At 38.3% G+C, this 14249-nt stretch overlaps 1 protein-coding gene across 1 annotated transcript in view; it reads left to right on the forward strand.

Annotated features, from left to right (window-relative positions):
• The window catches only part of Stim2 (stromal interaction molecule 2), a 121141-nt gene that overhangs the window by 81098 nt on the left and 25794 nt on the right, over nucleotides 1-14249 (forward strand). The window contains exons 4-5 of the mRNA XM_050150218.1: nucleotides 12606-12717; nucleotides 13666-13781. Of these exons, the coding sequence (XP_050006175.1) occupies nucleotides 12606-12717; nucleotides 13666-13781 (228 nt within the window). The remainder of the gene's footprint in view (nucleotides 1-12605; nucleotides 12718-13665; nucleotides 13782-14249) is intronic.

The raw sequence follows: 14249 nt of genomic DNA on the forward strand, positions 1-14249 counted from the left end.
GAGAGAGGTTTTACTGCGAGATAGTCGGGCTTGCCTTGTCATAGCTTCCTGCATCAGATTTACAGGCATATGCCACTTCCCTCAATATCACTGCAGAAGGGAAAATGTACAATGGAGATGGCATAAAACTTAGGGACACTGTGTACACTGATTTAGTTTGGAAATCTTGACAGAGAGGTGCCTCCCAATATTTGTACATCGGAAGGATAGATTTTTCACAACACCTAAACATTCATAGAATACCAGTTGTTATCACACTTCAGTCATTACCAACATGCCAAGACTGCTAGGATTTTTATAGTGTCGTGTCTTTATTTGTATGAGAATTGGATCCGGGTTACTGTTGAATTTTCCCAGTGAGGCTCCTTCAGAATAGACAGTGGACACTAGTCAGTGAATACACCTGAAATTTACAAAGCCATCCAAAGGGTTGTCTAGAATGAAATGAACCGAATGAAATTTATGCTCTGGCAATGCTAAAGCATGCATGGGCAGCCCATATATGTTCTGCTGAACTTGTCCACATTGGGTTTCGGGGTCTAAGTTGATGAGGATGACTGACCAGGTCTTTTCCTCAAGAGGGCACCAGATCTCATTACAGAGGGTTGTGAGTCACCATGTGGGGGAATTGAACTCAGGACCTTTGGAAGAGCAGGCAGTACTCTTAACCGTTGAGCCATCTAGTGTTCATAAAATATCCAAAGGTAACATCTATCACATCAAGGAGAAGCAATACTTTTCTGTCCCATGCTACTATGAAATAATAGTTCGCATAGTTTTTATTGGCTTTCTTTACTTGGTATAATCTAGTGAGAGATTTGATTAGTTCTTTTTCAAAAACCAGTTCAACACCATTATAAAAAATCATTTTTTATATTAAAAGGAAACAAGGATCAGCATTCTCTGAAAAAAAATGGTATTATGCAGTATTTACACTAGTAGTTTTTGTTCAGGCTGAATGCATAAAACATAGGCCTTTGTCTAGATTATAAAAATTTATTTTACAAGTAAATCTGTTAGATAGGACTTAGAGGTAAATTTTAGTTTGCTGATAGTTCCATTGCAAGAAGTAATTCCTAGATAATAAAGTGTTTTACTTGCATGAACTGTTGAATACAAGAAGGACTAGTTTATAATTAAATAGGACTTTGAATTATATTTCATTAGATCATATTAATTCATCTCCAACACTTTCAACAGCGAAAGCAGATTGCTTTCTTCTCCATTGGCACAGCCAGAGGTCTGCAAAAAAAGAGAAAATAAAATTTCTAGAGCTAGTCACAAGACGACTAAGCAGTACAGTGTAGATTTGGGAATCAGTGAGCAACCAATTAGAACAGTATGAAATAGGCAGAAAGATTGTTTTCAGCTCTAATGCATAAAGTTGAAAGTAAATATGAGATGTTTTAGTAATTTTAACCACATGTAATCACTATGTTCCTAAAAAGACTTTTTAAATTAGAGATAATTCCTCACTGCAAAGTCATGAATCAGCCTTTCTTTAAACTGCAGTTAAAACTCTCAGCTGCTTTTATAGTAATTATTGTTTTTATATAAATACCATAAACCTGTAGTACAAGATTTCCAGTATTATGTATTTTCATCTTACATCTTCTCATCTTACTTCTAAATGAATGCTAATGTAGACTTACTATAGGTTTTGAGACTTTTCACCTTTTCATTACTAATTATAGATGCTCCCCCTTTCCTAAATAGACAAGATCAATATCCCAAAGTGAGGAGAGCCTTGGGTTTGCTTCTTGTATTCAGATCTCCATATAATGTTCTCTAGAACTGTGATTTAGGGTGATTAAATTAATTACTGGGTTCTCTTTGTTCCCATTTGTAAAACGCAGCTAGTGGCAATCACTCACCTAGACAGCTGAACTGAGGGCCAGTGAGAACATTATTTGAGTGCTAATCAGAGCCCTGTGTTTATTATTCTCATTGTCAGCGTTAAAGTGCTGGATGGGTGTGGTGGCATATGCCTTAGTCCCAGCACTTCAGAAACTAGAGCAGACAGATCTCTATGCATTATAGGCCAGCTTGTTCTATATAGGGAGTTCCAGAACAGCTAAGCAAATAAAAATAAAGACCACTTAATGTACTGGCTTCATGAAAATCACTAACTGCACAATTAATAGACTTTTTAAAATCTACCTAAGAAAATTTTTGTTTTTAAATTTTGTTTCATAATTGAAATAAATCAAATTTAGAGAAATTGCCAGAACCAGAAAAAAATTCCTTTTGCTGTTTTTCCAGATAATCCCATTGCCCATCCCAGTTTTGACATTTGTCCTAATAATGACTTATAGCTGAAAAGTGTGGGATTATGTTTGATGCCCAGTGTGTTCCTAACTTAGGAACAAAAAACTGCTACAAAATGATTTTTTCATTGCTTTTTTGTGTGGCATATGTGTCAGTTTTGTTTTAATTCCAGTGATTTTTCTTTGGTTACTTACTGAAGGTAGTGTCTGCTGCATTTCTGTAAGTGGACTTTGATCTCTTTTTTATGACATTTTTGTTTTTGCTTGACACAGGGTTACATGTAATCCATGCCTGCATCACACTGGCTGTGTAGTTCAGGTGTATAGCCACACTCAGTTTTGTACAGTGCTGGGTGTTGAACTCAGGGCTTTGTGTGTACTGCCTAAGAACTCTGCCCACTGAGCTGTGCCCCAGCCCCTTTTTCTGAGGCTGTCACTTGAAAACTGTGTAAAAATATCATATTCCTCATATCATTTTCTCCCACTTGTTTTAGTGTCTTTAGATTTTTTCTTGGATTAACTGTTATATTGATAATTGCCAAATGGCAGCTTTTCAGATTCCATCATTCTTCTGTTTATTAGTTGGCATCCGACCGCAAGAGATTTAAGTAGAGTTCATTATTAAAATCTTGTCCTGTGAGGATGCTGGTTGATAATAGACATGTCTTGGAAGTAGCCCCTGGGAAAGAGCAACCACAGTGTCTCACTGGCTCTTAGAAGACTTATGTCTGCATGCATTCGCTCATACTGCCATTGATGCCAACTTTTCTCTTTTATTCTGTGGATTTTCATTTTGCAAGTCTTACTTTGATGCTCAAATGCCCAGTGTTGGCAAGTGGTCTTCTAGGCTGCCTTTAGTAAACCTTAAATGATCCCCTCTGTTCTTGATCTCTTCCTTTTTGACCCAAGAAGGTATTATAGATGCATCATGTTGATTCTCAGTGCCAGTCTTGGAAACACTGATTATTTTAGTAGATGTTTATTTAGAAATTAAGATTCTAGAAAGAATGTTGCTCCTAGGATATTATTCTTAGATTTCTCAGTGGTCAAACTTAAACATTACAGCTTATTTATATTTCTTAATTAAAAATCCCTCCTGTACTGGCCCATTCTCTTTGGAGGGATTTCTTGCTCAGCCTAGATACAGTGGGGAGGACCTTAATGTTGCCTCAAAGCTATGTGGTAGATTTTGTTCACTTTTCATGGGAAGCCTTATTCTCTCTGAGTAGTGGTTGAGGGGAGGATAAAGTGGGTGAAGGTGGAGGACTCGGGAGGAGGGGAAAGAGTGGAAGTGGGATTGGTATGTAAAATAAGAAAAAATAGTTAAAAAAAAAACCCATGGGCTCAGTGTAATTATTTATACCTCTAATTTCAGTCCAACACTATTGAGTGATTTTAACTTAACGCTTCACTGTTTGTATCTCCCTTCATTGACAATAAAGTGAATAGGCTGTTATCCCCAGCATGTTTACTTACTCCTTCCCCCTGTTTATAGTCCTTTTGCTGACCCCATCAGACTGCTGCTGCTGCCTCACTCCAGACCCTGCCTTGTGTGGGCTGCTGCCATGATAGGGCTGTTATCCCACTGCATAGGTGCTGGTCAGCAGTAACTTTCTTTTCATCCATATATGGAACTTGGCTACTTCTGAGCAATAGAAAGATTGTTGAGATTTGGAGAAAAGTTGGAGGAAGCCTTAGAGGGCACTGTTCACGTCTTTGGGTAAGTGAGTCTGTCAGTGTGGATTTGTTTACTGGAGCACTTTATTCCTAGTTTGCACGTCTTATGTAACTAACTGCTGAGCTGCTGACAAACAAAGGTCCTGTGTAAATGAGCTTGTTTAGTAACTTAGCATTTTAACCATTGTGCCACTGCTCAGAATTGAGGGAACTTTTCCTAAAAGTTGTTTTTGCCACAATAACATTAAACCATGACTATATATTCTAAACAAAACCTAAAACATTCCATACCAAGTAAATATAGCTAATAATATTTATGAACCACTAGATTTTAAAATGCAAAATGTACTAGGAAAAGTCTCATGTAGTTGGAGATTAGACAAAATTTTGTGAGTAAAATTAGCAAGACTCTTTCTGCCATTGGAATTGGTGGGATTTTCAATTTTTAAGGAAAACAGGACTTTCAGGTTGTGAATGTTTGATGTGATAGTGAGCAGTGAAAGCTCTGTTTTTATCCCTTTACTTCACTGGCCTTTAAAAGAAGGATTTCTTAGAATTTTTTTCCTCTTCTTCTTCTTTTCTTTTTTGAGTTGGGGGGTGTTTGACTCCCTCAAAAATGAATGTATTTTGTTATATCATGTTCTGTGATAGTCCTGATAATTTTTGGATCCCAGTATTTTATTTATCCAGCACCTAATATTAATTACCATGTGCCTGGTAAATATTTGCTGTATGAAGAAATAGTAAGTGGACTGTATAAAGATTTTTTTTTAAGCATACTTAATTGACTTTGTTTTTCTTGTGCCTTATGTGGTGGCCGCAACTGGAGCCTGGGTCTTCAGAACAGAGACTCTGGTCAGGTTTTCACAAGATAGTCAGTGAATTCTTGATAAGAAGTCTTGGTGAACAGTCTCTTTCCAGAGGTTTGGGGTGGGGGGTGTCAGATAGCTTAGAGATGGCATCAAAGGTGGGCTTGGCAAAATTGTTCAAGGTAGCCCCTAGCTGATGTGTGGCAGTCATCAGTACTGGCCATCAGCAGCAGCTTCCTGGGCACAATAGCAGAGATGATGCCAGGGCCAGGGATGAGATGCACTAGCAAAGGGCCACCGCTGCCTATCATCTTCCATAGAACAGTGTGGGGCTGACCAGTCTTGTTCCTCAGTAGCCTGTCCCCACAGGAATGATGGAAAGCTGGGCCAAGATGATGGCCCTTTGGATGGCAGTCGCTACCTTATTGAAGCTCTTAACGTCAAGAGCAGCATGGCCATTGTAATTTTCATATCTTAGTTAGGGTTTCTATTGCTGTGAAGAGACACCATGACCATAGTAACTTATAAAGGAAAATAATTTAATTGGGACTAACTTACAGTTCAAGGTTTAGTTCATTATTATGGCAGGAAGCATGGAGGTATGCTGGCAGACATGGTGCTGGAGACGTGGCTAAGAGTTCTGCATCTGCAGGCAGCAGGAAGAGAGAGTGCCACTGGCTTGAGCATTTGAAACCTCACAGCCCAACCCCAGTGACATACTTCCTTCAACAAGGCCACACCTCCTAATAGTGCCATTCCCTATGGCCCATGGGGACCATTTCCATTCAAATCACCACACCCCAATAGTGACAAATCCTTGAACCTGGTCTTTTGGGAATACTCCCAGGGAAAAGTCAATAATCTCATAATCCACAATGGGCAGGGAGAACAGGTTTGTCTCCTCCAGGAACTTGATCTTCATATCACCAGGTGGCACAGTTTGTTGGCCTCCAGGTCCTCTGGGACCTCCTGCTACACCAGTATCACCTGCTATTTTCACAAAGAAGCCATTTTTTAAGACTTAAAAAAAGAAGAGGAAAGAAAGTGACACAAAATGAAAGCAAGCATTTCTAAAGCTAATACTTAAAAATATAATTTTTGCTTGATATGTTTTTTAGAAAATAGCATATTCATCACTTTATGACATAGCCACACTTTAGAAGAAATTTGTTGCTTTATCTAGAAATGCCACTAAGAGAAATCAGTCAAAATTAACTTCTTCCTGTTTGCCATGTTTGTTTAATAGAATCATTTGTGTCATATTCACGTACCCACAACTCATTTATTAAGTACTTCACAGTTGTTGATATGTCGAGAATATCCAGGTAAAGGAAACAATGCCGATCTTGAAAGAGTATTTCATTTGATATGAAACAGTATTTTAAAAAAAGAAAAAGAAGCTGAGTGGTGGTGGCACACCCCTTTAATCCCAGCACTTGGGAGGCAGAGGCAGGAGGATCTTTGTGAGTTCGCGGCCAGCCTGGTCTACAAGAGCTAGTGCCAGGACCGGAACCAAAAGCTATGGAGAAACCCTGTCTCAAAATACACCCCCCCACCAAAGATAGAAAGACTTATCTTGTCAGTGCCTGTGGAGGCCAGAAGAGGGCAGCAGACCTCCAGGAGCTGGAGTGAGTGGCAGTTGTTAACTCACCTGATATGGGTGGAGGGAACTGAACTCTGGTCCCCTGAAAGAGTAACAACTGTTCTTAAATGTAAGCCGTCTTGCCATTATCTCAGTTCATTATTAAAAGAAGAAATCTGAATATAAAGGGTAAAATGCATAAACATTTAGCTACTCTGTTCCTGAGGTAATAAATTTGTTCTATGACACACAAAGATGTTTAAGAAAACTGGATTAAACATGTTTTTTCTTACAGCCATTGAGCATGTTGCTATTGTTGAGTCATTTCTAGAGAAAACACTCAAGAATTTGCATATTCAGTGTTTTATTTCCTTCATTTGTGATTTAAAATATAAACCTAGTAATGTTCAGATAGTATATTTGAATGAATCATTTGTACATTTTGTTACAGGTTTAGGGACTCAGTATTTCTCTGAGTTCATTTCTTTGTTATGTTTTTGTTACCTCTCACTGTCTTTATAGTAGTAACCACTGGTAATATACATAGTTTAAATAATTGTTTTGGTTTATGGTAGAAAAAGGTTACAAAACCCTGTATAGCTGTAATTACTATTGGGAACAGGATATCCCTATAGTTTTTAAGTTTTGAATATCCAGAAATTTGCTAATGTTATTTTATGTTTTAAAAAGTCCTACACAGTTCTTACATGATGCAAAGCAAATATATAGAAGTATTCACACAACTACTACTCTCTGAACCTCCCAGGTGCAGGGCGTGACTCTATGTGTCCAAATATAGCATGATGCAGGGATTTAATCCATGTCAGAGACATGTTCTACTGGTTGACATGCAACTAGGAATTTATATTCTGGCTCTGTTCTACACACAAACCTTTCTCCGGGCAGCTGGCTGTCAGGAGTGTCACTAAAACTGATTCCTTTTAAAGGAAGAATGTTACACGCTCATTAAATACTTAAATGGTAATTTTATGTAGGAATATAATAGTATCTTGTGTGGTATGGAAGCACAATATAGTATGACATGAGATGTTAGCAGGTAGTTAGCAAAATAAGGCAGCTCATATGCTATGCCATTTTGTAGAAACAGTAAATACCATAGAAATTTAGGGATAGAGATCTCTGCCAGCTAGAACATTTCATCCAGTTCTAACCTAGTTGTAACCTGCCTGTGTCCCTATGTATTGTTCATGTCTTTCTTAGAAGGCTGTTTCAGTCGGGGCAATATGGCCTCTGTTGGTGAATGTATCTACCACTTCCTATCTCTTAATTCTCATTTCTTGAACCTTTCACTTTCAGAAAGCTTTTGCTTTTAGGCCTGGTTTTCATCTTTATCATGAGCTGTTCTAAAAAAGCTTTGTATGGTAGGACTGGCAAGTAGAGTAGAAGGGGACGGCAGCAACACAGTTGTTTTCTTTTTTCAAGCTGAGGAACTATAGAAATTGTCCTGTTAGCAAAAAAGAGTTGTTTTTTAATCTCCAGTTGTCTGCCCTTCCACATCTTATACTAGAGCTCCATCTTTCCTGAAGTTCTGGTTCTACTCAGCATCCTTTTTCCTACCACTCTTGCTCTTCAGAACCCTCACCAAGTGTGGTGCACACCTTTAATCCCAGTACTCAGGAGGCAGAGGCAGGCGGATCTCTGTGAGCATGAGGCCAACGTGGTCTACTAGTAAGTTCTGGAAGAGAAACACGGTGTCACCAAGAAAAAAAGGACAGAAAATGTATAAAATGTATTGGCTCTTTGAAATATTATTTTCAGGTTGTTAGAGTGTTTCTTCCCATGCACAGTCATATTTTCTATCATGAAAAATTCACATCACTATTGCTCCCTCCAACTTCAGTAGCCCCATGTATAAATGACGTCTCATGGAGAGCCACAAGTCCACTGGGGCAACCACTTGTAGTAGATTACTTGTTGATAACATTCTGTGCTTGTATGCTATTATTACTAAATTTCTAAGAAAAAAATATCTCATGTTGGTAGTACCAGGCTTTTTCTTTTTGGTCACCAACCAGCTTCCATTATTAGTTTTGAATGCTTAGCCTAGCTTAGGGACATTTCTGGCTAGCTCTTTTAAATTAACCTGTATTTCTTTATCTACCTTTAGCCTTGGGCTTTCCTATGTTTCTTCGGTATATTGTCCTTTCACTGCTTCTCTGTGCCTGGCTGACCTTTGCCTGGCTTCTTGCTCTGGGCATCTCCCTTATTCTCTCCTCCTTTTCTTGTTCTTCCAGGTTCTTCTTTTTTGAGCCTAGTTTTCTCCTTCTATTTATTCTCCACCTATCCTTTCTCTGCCTAGCTATTGGCCATTTAGCTCTTTATTCGACCTCTCAGGTACCTTAGGCCGGCAAGGTGAAACAAATACAGCACATCTTTTCACAATTAAACAAATGCAGCATAAACAAAAGTAACACAACTTTACACAGTTATACTCTGCATCATAAACAAATGTAGCATTCCTTTGCATAGTTGAATAATATTCTACAACAGTTATGAGCATGTTTCAGACGTGTCAGTTGATAAACATGTGTGACCATATATGTGATTGCTTGGCCAGGTGTCTTGTTACGGAATATAGAGACAGCTACACTTCACTGTCATTATAGGGTACAAGTAAAAATGGATGAGCAGGTGTATATTAAACAAAAATCCCTTAGTCAAAGGAATGGCATTTTAATAAAAGAATAAGTTTCTGGGCTGACGAGTGGGCAAAGCAAGTAAAGGGAATTGCTGCCAAGTCTGACTTTTATTCCTGAAACCCACAAGTAGAAGGAGGTAACTGACTCTTGAAAATTGTTCTTTCCCTCCACATCTCAAACACACACACACATGCACACTTATTTGCACACGTGTACACACACATACATAAATAATACAAACACTTTTTTTTTAAAGAGTAAGTTCCTGTTCTCTTAGCACTCCTCATCCAGAGAGCAAGTTGGTTGAGGACAATCGCATGTGCGTTTGGTTAGTCTCATGGTAGACGTGTGTATAGATGATGAAAGAACACAAAGGACGATAGCTATAATATTGGAGTGGATGGTAGGCAAAATGTCTGCAGGAAGGATTTCCTAATTTGAGTCATTAAGAGTTAAGGACAAGACGGAAGAAAGGAAAGCTGTTCTGAGTTGAAGAGTGGCAGGAGATACAGGGACACAGCACATGTAAAAAGCTGCAGATCGTGAGGGTCATAGGTGATGCTGCTGCACAGTGGTCAGCAGTTCTTGAAACAGCTTAGTCTGAAACCTACTGTGGCCATTTACTAATTTGTGATACCTAGTTAAGAGTTTTATTTACTTTGAGAAAAGCATTGGCTCAGTGTGGGAATAAAAGTGCTCACTACACAGTTGCTTCAGTGTCTATGTGAAATAACATTCATAAATCTGGTATGTAGTAGATAGTTAATGTTAGCAGCAGTGTTTGTTGGTGTCCTGGCTGCTTTTAGAATTTGATTTTCCCTGTCAGCATTCTGTAATGAAGTGTTCTTGGTTGACTATTTAATTTGTGGTGCTTCAGATAGCAGCCCTCTTTTGTTATAATGGAGTTGTAAAGACAGGATTTTAAAGCTAGCATAGATCAATTTGTTGGTGTGCTTATTTAAAAAGTGAACCTGAGTTAAAGAGTCCATCTGTAATGGTGCTGTGACTGGCTGTACAGTGCAGCCTGATACGTCTCTTCCCATCCCAGAGTTCTCCTCATTAGTGTTGGAACTAGTTGCAGACATCACTGAAACATCAGTCTGTAGCACTTGCCACAATTTAGAGCAAAAATATTTTGTTAGCAGTTCCAAACTCTGAATAAATTGCTAAGTGCATTTTTAAAAATGTGCCTTTCACTGCTTGCCCTCTGGTGTGGGTACAGTTCAGCTGTGTGTGTAGCTTGAAGAAGCTCAGTTATAGGTGGGCAGAGGGGCAGGGTAGCCTCAGAGAGTGCTTTGACATTGAGGATTTCTTATGCAAACAAGCTTTTGTTAGTTTCCTCATTGAAATGTGAATAGATTTTGTAGTACTTACCATTTAAGTCTGATCTGCTTCAGTTTATGTAGCACTAAGCTTACAATAATTGCTGCTCAAATGCTTAGCATAGAGTGACCAGCAAGGGACCTACCTGTCCTTTAGTGGGATAAGCAGATACTGAAAGAATTCCTTTCCTTATAGATAATTGTAACTTATTAAGTTCTGTGAAAAAAGAAGTCCAGAATGATTTATGAAGAGGTGAAGTTTTAGCTAAGAAAGGAAGATTCAATAAAATACAGGCGATGATAGGATAAAATGGGTAAGAATGAGTTGCCCCGAGGACTGAAAAGACAGGCAGTCTTTGGAGCAGAGGAAACTAATACAAGACCCAAGTCCTGGTCATGAGAAGAAGTGAAAGGGTATTTGCAAGGCATCTTTAAGGAACCCAGAGAGCAAGTGGCAAAGTAAGTTTTCTCCTCGAGTAATTTTGTCTTGTTTTAAAGATGCATTCAAAAGAATACTAGTTCTACAAACAAAGCTACTTTAGAATCAGCACAACTGTCTCCTCAAGTAGAGTAGTAGCACTTTCGTCCCCTCTTTATTTGATTTTCTTCCTTTGAATCTGGCCTCCTTGGAAATTGGGGCAGTTTTTGATGTGCTGGATCGCTTGATCAGGACTTTTCCTATTGAAAAATTAAAAGTCAAAGAGAATCTTCTCTTGTTTTCCTGGCTTAGAGTTTGTGTGGGTGTGTGCAGTGCAGCTGTGCTGTGGGTTTCTTGGCAGTCAGATGGGGCAGTTCTCCATGTAGTCATCCCAGAAGGAAGAAGTCTTCATGTAAAAAGCCTACTTTGACTGGATTAGATTCAGCGGGAGGCATCCAGGCCTGAGCTCCTTGGCTGGTAGCCTCCTTTGTTTGGCTCCATGGATCCAGCAGCCTCAGGCCCATATACAGGCATTATGACAGAGCTCTATCAAGAGGAGAACATGAGAAACAGCTGTGTCTCAGTCTAAAATCGCCACTTAGCAATACAGTTTTAAAATAAAGTTTTTATTGTTAATTATGATTCGTTCAGGTTTTTTCTTTAAAGAACACATTGAAAAAGGCATACTGTGAAAAAATTGCATATAAATGTGAATTCAGAATTTTCTATAATTTATGAGAATGCTCTTTTCCTAAATCTGTTTGTGCACAGATGGATTCACAGCACTGTGCTCAGTGCTTCCTTGTTGCCTTCAGCCCCATTTGCCCTCTTGTGTGGTCTATAAACACTTCGTTTTCCCAAATCCTCAGATTAAATGCACATAATATGCAACTCTCCATTTCTCAAGCACACTCACAGCCGTCCCTTGTAGCCCATTACACACTGCAAGCAGACAAAAGCCTCTGACTTGATTCTTGGGGCTTTTGACTTCTTTATATCTTTGCTCTTAGTTATTATTTTCAATGAAGTGCAGAGTTTATGGTTAGTTCGTCTGTGTTCAAATTTCTGCCTATTTCTCAAAAAAACACAACACAACAAAACAAACATCCAACCCCCCCCCAAAAAAAAAACAAAGCAAAACAAAAAACCCAGTAGGACTTTAATGTTAGCATTTCTCTCTGGTTGGGGTATTTTTCTTTCAGATCTTCAGAATTTCTGTGAGTTTTTATTTTAGGTTTTAGTTGATATAGTCAACTCAGAGGGCTTATCACCCCACCTTTTTTCTGTGTGTGTGCACATGAGATTTCTCCCTTCCCCATTTTCCTTAATGACTAACATAATTTAGACTTTCCCTCCCCATCCTTTATTTCTAAGTTGTCCTACCTGAGTCCTTGCCCAAGGATTTTAGCTTCCCCAGGGGCAAAGGTTTCCCACATCTTGTTCACAACCATATGCCGCGATGCTTAGGCTGGACCTGGTTTTTTGAGGGCATTTCATAGTATTATATGCATTAATGGGCTAGGTGACGTGTCAGTTAAATCTGTATCTGTTAAGTTATCTATACCCAGCAAAATGGATTATTTCATCCTTTAAAAACTCTGTATTGATACTTATTTTAGAACTAGTTTTACTGCTATTTGCCTTAATTGATTTTATATGTTCTGTTTTAGATTCTGTTTTTAGGAAAACAAGTGTAGGTCTCATTATTTTGAGTTTACCATAGAGTGCTAGATATTATTTAGTACTGTTTATTGAATTTAATTGAAAATTTAATATTCCATCTTTGCTTCCCCTAAAGTTATACTGATGTGTACAGCTTTTAATTTTGAGAACAGTGTGCTTTAAAATATACCTCCTTTCTGTCTTGCAGTTCATAATTGGACAGTTGAGGATACCCTGCAGTGGTTGGTAGAATTTGTTGAACTTCCGCAATATGAGAAGAATTTTAGGGATAATAATGTGAAGGGAACAACACTTCCCAGGTCAGTGGTACCCAGATTGCTTTTCCACGCATTCAGAAGTGTATTTTACATGATGCTAATTTTCAGTTCTGAACCTGCAAGATAATTCTGGGGCTGATGGCATAAAAGAAATACTATAAATGTATCTGTTTAAAGTATTTTATCTATTTTCTTATTATAATTTTATTCTTTGTGCATTCATATGTAATATGCATGTGTATTTGGGACGTGAGTGTGGGTACATGTAGATGGCACATGTGTGTAGAAGTTAGAGAACGACCTTAGATGGTGCTCTGTACCTTCCACCTTGCTTGAGACAGGGCCTCTTTGTTATCAGTGTTTGTGCATATCAGGTTAGCTGGCTCCCAAGCTTCTGAGTATACATGACTTAAACTTTTCCTTCTCCACCTTCTTTATTTCTAAGTTCAAGTGTCTCTTGCCTGTTCCTCCTATCTCACTGAAGGATTGCATATTGCATGAATCCCTCCACCCCTCAACCTACCCAAGAAGGCTTCTTATCTTCCATTTAGGTTTTCATCTTAAGAAGTTAAGCACTAAGAGTATAGCTGGAGCTTTTTCAACTACTGCTAACTAAAAGCTCTTAAAGTAAGAACTGTTTAACATCTGCTAAAAATTTTTAATAAGTCCCATAACTATTTTATTTTTCTTTGTGAAAATGCCACCATTAGGTAATTATCATGAAATGCTGTATTCCATAGATTTCTCAATTACAGTAAGTTATAATAGAAAGTAACTTTAGAAAAGAGCAGCTCATCACTATAGCAACACAATTATCAGCCCAAGGAAGGTTTCTGAAGTGTGGTGTGCTTCATACAGATGAACTCTTAGTTCAGATGAACTCTCAACAGTGATCACCAGCATGTGAAGTAGTAAATATTGTTGCTTGTGTATTAAAATTTGTATATTAGAAATACTTTGTTTATTACATGAACTTTTTTCTGTGTACAGGATAGCAGTTCATGAAACTTCATTTATGATTTCCCAGTTGAAAATCAGCGACCGGAGTCACCGACAGAAACTTCAACTCAAAGCACTAGATGTGGTTTTGTTCGGGCCTTTGACACGTTAGTATCTCTTTCATCCAGTATGATCCAGTAGTGTAGTCTGCCCATCCCTGTGTTGATTAAGAAAACAGAATGGAGAAGCGCAGATCAACAAGAAGAGCCAAATATGGCTCATAGGATGAGCTTTTCTGCCATAAAAACGTGAATTTTCAAAAGTAGTTACTAAGTAAAAGTAATTTTAAAATTTTCTCACTGGTTACACATATTCTTTCCTTGAAAGCAGTGTGAAGAAGGCCTTTAGGAAACACCACAGCTGAGCTAGCAATGATGATGGATCTTTTATACAAATGCTAATTTCAGTATTAGCTTGCTTTGGGGACTTGTGTTTACTGCTAAACACCAAAAGAGGGTCATGCCTATCTTTTCTTGGGATATGAAGTTCTTGGTTCTTTTTTTTTTTTTAATTTTATTTATTAAAAATTTCCACCTCCTCCCCTCCTCTCATTTGCCCCCCTCCCCTCCCTCTCC

The sequence above is a fragment of the Alexandromys fortis genome, unplaced genomic scaffold (genome assembly GCF_014885135.2).
Source record: "Alexandromys fortis isolate MF-2015 unplaced genomic scaffold, M_Fortis_MF-2015_v1.1 scaffold_0, whole genome shotgun sequence".
Lineage (NCBI taxonomy): Eukaryota > Metazoa > Chordata > Mammalia > Rodentia > Cricetidae > Alexandromys > Alexandromys fortis.